Raw genomic sequence first — 10,179 nt, forward strand, 5'->3', positions numbered from 1 at the left:
CTCAAAATTTCTTATTTTAACACAAAAAACTGAACCCATCAATTTTAAAGACTATCACCAAGGGTGTTGATGCCCTTTCATTGCGCCCTTTTTTTTGAAACTTGAGATTGAAAAATAAGAAACAATCATGCAAGTTTCCTATTACTCTAATTTATCATTATTCCCAATGTATATTCAAAAAATCTGCAGTTCTACTTTCCCTGGAAAATAAAAATTTATTTTCCGCTAACTTTGAGTTTAATAAACGACTGGTTGTATATGTCGCGTAATAATCAAATATTATCAGTTAATTAGTTTAAATATGTGAAGATGTGGAATAGTAGATGTTTAATGACAGATATTTAGACGATAATTTGCTGGCAATTTTTAACTTCTTCTATCTATTAAATTGCAGGATATCGGTACCTTACAGAAGTCGAACGTGAAATTCATCGAAATGAGAACTGAAAATATTCCTTGAAATTTCAATTTATCACAAACTTATTCTATATTCCTGTTATTATTATGGTTTTTAATTAATATTTACAATAGGTAGACGTCCGCCTGAAAACGGTCTACAAGAATGATCTCGATAACATAAAAAAATAGCATCGCTATAGAGAAGATTAAAAAAAATAATTTACCAGTGGTTTTAATGGGATCTCAAGAACTAGAATCGATAAAGTAGACTCTTTATGTGGACGTCAACATATATTCATCAGTTTTTTCCACTAAAATATAATGATTTATTTTCTTTCGACTTGAGCATGAATTTATAAGCAACTGGTGTTAGTACAAAATATTCTTGTAATGATTATAAAAAAATTATACAAAAAAATAACTATGGCGAACAGAGTGATAAAACGTAGCAATCCGGATATAACATATGTATCAATGATGCAATTATCTAAAAAATGATGGGATCAAGAAAAAAACGGAGAGATAATTTTTTCCAGCTGAAGAAATTTCCCCCCAGAAATATCTCGTCCCATCGCCTTTTAAAATAATTCATTATCAGAATAGTTTTATGTCTATCAAGCTATGAAAAATTCACTTGTTACGTTTCATGACTTCGATACTGACATAAATTTTCTACAAATAGTTTTTGATCCCGTAATTTTCTTCAGAATTCTCCCGCAGCCTGACGAGCCAGGTGATCAGCCTTCTCGTTACCATATACCCCTGCGTGAGCTTCGACATCGTCCTATGAACAGAAATGAAGATAATTTACAGAAAAAAGAAGTAGGCAATTGTTTTCGTCACAACATCGTCAATATATTTTTGCTAATGAATTGGTAATTTACTTCCGAATGGAATTTTTAGGGCGATGTATTTTAAATTGAATTCAATTATTCATCGGCTCCAACATTTCCCCAAAAATTTAAATAAAATTTTTTTACTTTTCCCTGCATATTGGCTTCAAAATAATTTTTTTCAACAACAGATGGCAATGGAAAGAATATTTTTAATCACAATTGAATTGATTTAAGGCCCGGGTGTACTATCTTTCGAATGTTACCTGGATTCTTTTTATCTTTCGTAATCCAAAATTGCCAATTGAGTGGTACATCATGTAGAAATTCTCAAAAATTAGGATAGAATGATAAAAAAAAAAATGGAAAAAATTCTGAACTTTTTCAAAAAGCGTTTTTAATTGAGATTCAGAATGAGTTGAAAAAAGTGGAAATTACAAATATCTGATTGACTGTGGCAAATTATCTATTAGCTGTCATTTTCCATGGTGGATAACAAAACACTAACTCCTCATGGGAAGTGACAGCTAGGTATCTCAATTTTCAAAACAGTGGTATGTAGTCATCTGCCATTTTTATGTGATAAAAGTGTGATTAAAAAATTCTCCAAAATATTACAACTTTTTTCAAGGAGCTTTTTCCGTAATAAATGTCTCTGTGCAGTATGGGAAAAGATTTACGAAATCAGTCTTCCCCCTGCATGATATTGGGTGACAGGCCGCCATTTGTCACCGTAAATCAGATACATTTTTCAATTTCTTGTTATTCAACTTATTCTGAATATAAATTAAAAATGCACTTTAAAAAAATTTCGAATTTTTTCTACTTTTTTAAAAATATTCATTCATAATTTTTCAAAACTTCTGTATGATGCAGGACTTAATTGACAATTTCAGATGACGAAAGATGAAGAAAAACATCGAGATAATATTCGAAAGATAGTACATCCGGGCCGTAAACAATTATTTTTGCAGTTATCGTCGTAAAACGATCGATCATGTACACATACATATATCGTACATATTCGAACTCCTGAGGCCAAAATTAGTCATACTGACACAAAAAATGCACTGATAAACAGAATCAGTTATTGTTAATAAATCGATTCGGTTGATGGCTAGGGTCTATTTGGTCTCACCAAGTGTTCATTCGCTAATATTTAGTTAATTAACGAATGCATATTTGAGAAGTCTTGTTTGACTCGACTTTCACCTTTCAATTGAACCATTCCTTAATTATTAACGAATATTTATTTGGTCATATTCAACTCTACCATTCGTTAATAGTTAACGAATCTCGTTTGGAATAAATGAATGATTCTATCAGTGTGGGAAATTTCGAATTTGACGAATATAATGCTTCCATTCGGAAGCAATAGTCTAAACAGACTGGCAATGACGGTTTGATGGCTAATTGACTCTTACAAACTCGATGTCGAGGCCTCCCATAGCCCTATCCAGCTCCTCTAGTACTTTTTTATTCCCAACCTTACGTCCAGCACTATTTTTCCAGCCTTTGGCAATCCACTTGTCGATGTGTTCCAGTACCACATCAGTGACGTATTTGGAATCAGTGTAAATTGTAATTTTCTGCAGATTATTCTTTTTGGCTATTTTACAGGCTTCGGTTACGGCCATCGTCTCAGCAATGATATTCGTGAGGTTCTTGCCGAGAATTGGTTTTGAAACATTCCTAGACATAGATGAATTATTAACATTTTCATGTTTTTTTCGAAGATAGAATAGTATTGAAGCAATTATTTTTGGATTGAAAAATCACTTTTTGAGTTAGTATTATCATACACTGTTAGAAGGAAATTGAAATTTCATGGACAGTCGGCTAGTCATTTTCAATAGATTTTAGATTTGGAAAATTCAATGGAATCCCCAATTTTTGAACAGCTTTGAGATAAGAATCCCTTAACTTATTTGGATTTTCAATGAAATCATGAATATCCAGTGCCGAATTACGAGGAATTTTCAACTAAGGATAATCGGGCGAGGAGGAAATGTAGGAGGTGAGGCGGAGGGGTTTCTATTGTTTTCCTGCAGAAAACCAATCGCTGAACAAAAAAATTTTCCCATTCGGATTCAAAATTCAGGCAATATTAGGGAGTATCTCCGGTTAAAAATTATTTTTGGAGCTAATCAAATTTATTTGTATCTGTTCCACGCATTGAATGATTTTCAGATTGTTTTTTTTTAATAAATGAAAAAATATTAATCCATGCGAAAAAGTGGCAACATCGTCGGTAGTTTTTTTTTCACCAGGAGCTGGTACCGCTGTGCTCGAGGGAGCTCCAATCACAACGCTTCATTGCTCTCTCTCAAGAGACATTTAAATTGACCGTTTGGGCTACGTGCGCAGAAATTTCATTTTTCAGTACTTTTTTCGCTATTATTAATAAACAATGCTCCTAGGCGACAATCTTTTTCACTCAAAGAATCATTGATCACATATTCTAAATGTGTCTAAAGTTTCATGACTTTGGCTGCATTTTTTTCTTGGGTTTTGCAGTTTTTTTTGTGATTTCCATAAGATCACGGGTTAAATGACCACTTTTTCAAAAATTCATAATAAATTAACCATGCTCCCCAGCAGTCTGAAACTTTGCACACGCCTTTTCCATCATTTAAAGAATACGGAAAAAAAGAAAAAAATGACTGCTTTTTTTCTAACCCTCCGGGCTCGCCCGATTATCCTTAAGGCCCGGGGGAATTATCTTTCGAACGTTACCTCGATTGTTTTTCAATCTTCATAATGTAAAATCTATCACAATTTCCATTGGATTTTACATCACGCAGGAGTCCCTAAAAATTATGATTGTACAATAAAAAAAATGGAAAAGAAAACTGAATATTTTCAATAAGCGTTTTTAATAAAGATTAAGAAATAAGTCCGATAGAGAGGAAATATTGAATGGATAATTTATCATGGTAACCAACGATCTGACAGCCATTGACTACTGTGACAAATGACGACCTAACGACCATTAGACACATCAAATTATTAATTTGCAATTTCCTCCCTATTGGGTTTATTTCCCAATATTATTCAAAAACACCCTTCGAAAATGTTCAGCTTTTTTGCAACGTTTTTCTGATTGTACGATCATAATTTTTGGAGACTCCAGGGCTATGTGAAACTGAATAGGTAGCAATTGGAGATCATTTCAGATTATCAAAATAAATAAAAACAACCAAGATCGGGCCTTAGTTAAAAATTCAACAATATATTTTTTGAAATTTTCTTCATTTCTACTAAGTTTTAGTTAATAATTAAATCGAAATTTATAGTTCTCATTCATTTGTCCTTGAAATTTTGAATTTTCAATTACGAAATTCCTGGAAATTTCAGTGGAACTAAAATGTGATAAAAATTTCCGAAAAGTGTACCAGAAATTTCAGCTAAAAATTTTAAACAGTGTAGAGTTGAAATGAAAATCACCAGTGAAAACCCAATAATCGAACCAATGAAATTCAATCATAACTAGAATATAAGAAACGTTACGAATCTTTCAATTGAATGATCTATCTTATATCGAAGCTGACGAAAAAGCGTTCCTTTCCACGGTTTTTTCATCGTTTAGTTTTGGAGTTCTCTATTCAAATTTTCATTCTATTTTTTCAATAAAATGAAAGACTAAATGTTCTCAATTTAAGAACCTACATGTTTATCATTCGTGACAAAAAAAATTTCGTATTCTCATTTTTAAAATTTTACTATTTATAATTATTTTTATATTTATTCCAGTTAGAATTTATCAATCAAAACTTTTATTACCCGTTCTACCACATTAATAATTCTTCATAATCAAAAAATTAGAGAAAATCTCATTTGAGAGCTGAAATATACCCAATTAGTGAGCCATTGTCTCTTAAAATATGATTGTTATTTTGAAAATTTGAAATTTGCAAGTGAAAAATTGGAAGATCTCTGTTTCTCAAAAGAAATATCCTCTTGAGAAATCTCTCTGTATAATAATTTAGTAAATTAAGGCAACGCAAAAATTTTCAGAGTTCACGAGAATCAAAATAAGGCTCTCCTTGTCACATGGGGGTCATATGAAAGTCAAATGGGAGTCATTTTCTATATAATTCATCAAACATACCCAAGGAGCAGGGATCCCCATCAATATTAAATCTCTGTAATATTACAAGAATTTGACCCTTACATTATTGATGGTTTAAAATAAGTTGATTCAATTTTTCGAATAATATAATATTGATTTTATAATCTGATTTTTTATGAATAATGATGTATTTAAAATTTGTTAATATGTAACTGTAAAGTTACTACTAAGTGAATAATTCAAATTTCTTGAAAGGGGATTTTCGATTACACAAGTAATTGTCAATCTTCCTACCTCAAATTATTGATTGATAAAATAGTTGACAATTTGAATATTTGAACTGATAGTTAAGTACTCAAAAAAATTTCAAGAGTGATGTTACTCATTAAGGCCTACAAAAGTAACCGTAAAAATATATTACAAATTTGGCTATCCCTGCCAAGGAGATTGGGGAGCTACATACTTTCTCAAAAATATAATGAGGAAAATTCAAATATTTCACAGCAAAAAAAATGCTCCGCTGAAAGCCCCCAAAATATGGCAAGTCCTTTCAGGAACTAATAACCAATTTTGCAAAAGATAAAAAATAATTACAACGGGTGGTCATCGCGGAACCAGACGCCAAGCCCAGCAGTCGCATCAGAGTCGCCGTTCTTCGAACATGCTCCATCCACGTAAATTTTAACTCGCCCTTGCTTGTCATAATTGAACTTCATGTTCGATTTGTCGGATCCATTGCCACTGTACAATCAAAGGAAACATGTGTCAACACGCATGCAAAAATTTAATAGAAAAACCTATCGAATTCGTTAGAAAATTCTGTTGAATTTCTATCAAACTTTCTATTAGTTTTTGGCTGATTCTATGGACATGTTCAGTAGAAAACATTTAATAGAAAATGTCAACAGAATTCGATTTTTCTATGTAACTTATTCTTTTCATATATTTTCTATAGAATTTGCTCGATTCTAATTTTTTAAGTTTTTTCCATTCTATTTTTATTTTCTTCTCATCAAGAAAATGAAACGAAAAAACTTAGAAAATTTGAGCCGAGGAAATTCTATAGAAAATATCTCAATAGAATAGGTTATATAGAAAAATTCAATTCTATTGACTTTTACTATTGAATATTTTCTATTGAATATTTCAATAAAATCCTCCAAAAACTAATAGAATTGTTCAATAGAAATTCAATAGAATTTTTTAACGAATTCGATAGGTTTTTCTATTAAATGTTTTCGCCCGTGAATGGATAACATTAGTTTCGTAGGTAATTAGACTGCAATACGTACTAGTTCTTTACTCCACGTCGAGCCATGAAACGTTTAGCATCGGTCTGGCAATGGAACTTCCGATATTCTGCATCTGAACATCCGTCCACTTGTCTCTTGCACTGGGAGCTAAAGGAAAAGATTAGAAAAACCTGATAGATGATTGTATTTTTATTGGGCTGACGATAAATGGGAAGAATAAAACCCTAGTGAAGTGATAGAAAAAACAGGGGTAAAACTGGTGTATTCTCTTATAGATATGTCTTGCAGATATGTTTTTTTTTATTTTTTATTTTTTTCTTTATTTCCACCAATTTAGGGATTCTTTTTAAGAACAATTATTTTCTAAAACCAATGCTGAATTTTTATTAATTTTAGAAAATTTTCAGATTGAACTAAAAAATTGCGGCCGAGGTATTTAAAGGGCGTAAGTACTCCATACATAAGGAGGGGTGCCCAAATATCAAGAATTTCAGATGTGAAGAGGGGGGATTTTGCAAAGAGAGGGGGGATGTGAATTGAGAATTAACAACCAAAAAAATTGAGTCGGTGAGTTTTTCAAAAATATCTCCAAAACTAAGGGAGATGGCGAATTTTTACAAAAATTTGGGGGAGGGGGATTGCTATTTCCTGTGATTTTTATTTTCATTTTATTAATTTTCAATTTTTTCCATTTTAAATTCAAGTTCATTTTTTTAGGCTGAAGATAAATGTGAAGAAATATGAAGAAATCCCCAGAGAAGTAGAAAAGCTTAGGGATAAAGCAGGTGTATGAATTATCTTATCTTGCAGACATGTTACGAGTGAACTCGTCAAACTGAATGATCCAAGTTCAACGGAGAGATAACGGGATTTCTTATGTTGTCTTTTTTTCGTAGAGTTAATAATCCTGTAGTCCAAATACAGGATGGGAGGACAGGGTCAAATGGATACTTTTTCCTTTTTTATTAATATTCCTAACGCAGAAACAGTTATCAATTGAGGTCAGCTTAGGCTCATCACAAAGAAACTGAACTGTGCTTTTCATTGAAGAAAAAAAAAAATTCCATTTGATGAACAATTCAATAAGACAATAACGTTTCAAAAAAAGTAAAAAAAAAAGTCCATTTTACCCCGCCCTCTCCTAAGTGCAGATGCATTGAAAACTAATTCAGTAGTAAATTGATCGAATAGATACGATTAGGTTTTCAGAGATCTCGTCCTGCTTTGTAAAAAACATCGCCCCGAAAATTTCGCAATTCTTAAATTCTACAGTATTTACAAAAAAATTTACCCGAAAGTGCAATTGAACTTGTCTTGTAGTATTCTATTTCGAAACATGTCAAAACGGTTCTCGAATAAATTTTGCACCTAATAGGAATAAATATCATATTTCAGGGCAGAAAGAAAAATAAATCTAAATTTTTTGAATTCATCCTCTTATATCATCCCGCTATATGTTTAAAAATAACGAGACTTACAGAGATGTATAAATCCCCGGAGTGCGTCCCACCGAAACAGCATAATATGTGGTGTCTTCTTCTTCTTCATCTTCAGAGTGTACTCCCCAAGGATCTCTTATGAAAAAAAAAATGAAAATGGAATGAGCATCGAATTTCGATAATTTCCTTCAGCTCCGGATTAGTCATCTTATCAATTCAGTATTTATTATATCATGAAATGAATCATTTTGAGATAGAACAGCGAAAGATATAGCTTTCAAAAAATTTTTTTAGATCGGAAAAAAGTTTTCATGTTTTTTTGAACAAAAAGGTCAGAACACATATTCTTCAAATATCTTCGAATTCAAGGGGAGATTACTATGACTTTAAAAGTCGTGGGTTATTGGAGTGAGACTTTTCATACGTTGAAAATCGATTATATAGATCTGAAACCGAATAATTAGTGAAAAAAAAATTTTTGTATTGTTCATTTGCCCGAAAACGCTTAAAATGCCAAAAACAGTCCAGGGCCTCCAATTTTTGAGCTACGAAGGATTTTTTTATCAAAATTTTCGGAGAAATATCTGGAATAACAATTACGAGCTAGTTTTTTTTTAATTCGCGTCTTACATGGCTCAATTTGCTTTTTTTGTATTTTTTTTACAAAAATAGTGAATTTTTTTATATGAAAAAAACTGAAATCAGCTGCGTAGGAATCGAATTTCAAATAACTGACTCATAATTGTTGTTCCACACATTTTTCCGAAAATTAAAAAAAAAAAATCTTTTGTAGCTTAAAAATTGAAGACCCTGGACTGTTTTTAGCATTTTAAGCGTTGTAGGGCAAACAAACGATAAACAAATTTTTTTTTGCACTAATTATTCGTTTTCAGATCTATATAATCGATCTTCAACGTATGAAAAGTCTCACTCCAATAGCCCACGACTTTTAAAACTCATAGTAGTCTCCCCTTAAAAGAATTAGCTTCTGATCTAATTACGAAATTCCTGAAAATTCCTCGAATATTGCAGTCTTCTGGAACATGCTGCATTGGAAAATTGTAGTTTTCCAGACGATTCACGAACTTTCCAGAGAATTTTGGACCATTTTAGACCTTTCTTGAACTTTCTTAAACTTCCCGTGGATTTCCGGAGAAACGGACATCTTAAATTGTATAGAGTAAGAATTCCAATCCCGTATATTCAATATAAAATTGCGTACTCATATTCGTATGAAGCTAGTCCTCGACGACGGAGATAATAACGAGCATCAGCATGACAGTGGAATTTGCGAAAGTCCGCTTCTGAATAGCCTGATACCTGACTTGCGCACTCGTCCCTGCAAAACAAGTTTTCAAGCAACTTCCATCGTTTTTTCCCCGAAGTCATAATGATTATAATCAATTCTTTGGTGGTCAACGGTGGTCAAACGAAGTGGTCAAACGGGGTTTTTTGAATCAAAGTAATTTTTCAGATAACATTAATTTGAAGAATGCTGAAAGTTTGATTTATCCGGATGTCTTTTGCAGATTAGAATAAGAGCTACGAAAAAAATCCCTGTGAAAATTTTTGAATTTCTCTTGAATTGCAAAAAAATTTAATAGAAAAAGTGAATTCAACAGACAATTCTATTGGATTTCTATTGAATTTCCTATTACTTTTTGACCGATTCTATTGAAATGTTCAACAGAAAAAGTCAATAGAATTCGAGTTTTTCTATACAACTTATTCTCTATTAAGATATTTTCTATAAAATTTTTTCAGTGCAAATTAACTGAATTTTTTTAAATTTTATTTTTCTAGTGTTTTCATCAAGAAAATCAAACAAGAAACTCGGAAAATTCAAGCCGAAAAAATTCTATAGAAAATTTCTCAATAGAATAAATTGTATAAAAAAATCGAATTCTTTTTGTAGAGCCGATTGATGGATATAACAAAAGATTTTCATAAGAATACTCCATCTTCATGGGCCACAAGATATTTCGCAAAAAATAAAATTGGTGGTTTTAGTCCGTACGCTGTACCTGATCCTGTATCAATTTAAGAGTCCCCGCGTTTGGATGTATGGAATTCATGTTCCTTGGGTCGCTGATTCTAAATTTGTGAGTCTTTTTTCCAAAAAATTCGACGTACTATCTGTTATTAACCATTTAATTTTTTAAGCGATCACCCCCCCCCCCCCC

General features: G+C 31.9%; 1 protein-coding gene across 1 annotated transcript in view; it reads right to left on the bottom strand.

Moving 5' to 3' along the window:
• Positions 1–419: 419 nt before the first annotated feature.
• LOC107044200 (ribonuclease H1) overlaps positions 420–10,179 on the bottom strand; it is a 10,960-nt gene continuing 1,200 nt past the window's right edge. Inside the window, exons 2-7 of the mRNA XM_015266001.2 lie at positions 9,219–9,335; positions 8,036–8,131; positions 6,597–6,704; positions 5,899–6,045; positions 2,657–2,924; positions 420–1,183 (exon numbers count right to left, since the gene is read on the bottom strand). Coding sequence (XP_015121487.1) covers positions 1,103–1,183; positions 2,657–2,924; positions 5,899–6,045; positions 6,597–6,704; positions 8,036–8,131; positions 9,219–9,335 — 817 coding nt within the window. The 3' untranslated portion in view covers positions 420–1,102. The remainder of the gene's footprint in view (positions 1,184–2,656; positions 2,925–5,898; positions 6,046–6,596; positions 6,705–8,035; positions 8,132–9,218; positions 9,336–10,179) is intronic.

The sequence above is a fragment of the Diachasma alloeum genome, unplaced genomic scaffold, assembly GCF_001412515.2.
Source record: "Diachasma alloeum isolate Michigan unplaced genomic scaffold, Dall2.0 Dall_scaffold_00180, whole genome shotgun sequence".
NCBI lineage: Eukaryota > Metazoa > Arthropoda > Insecta > Hymenoptera > Braconidae > Diachasma > Diachasma alloeum.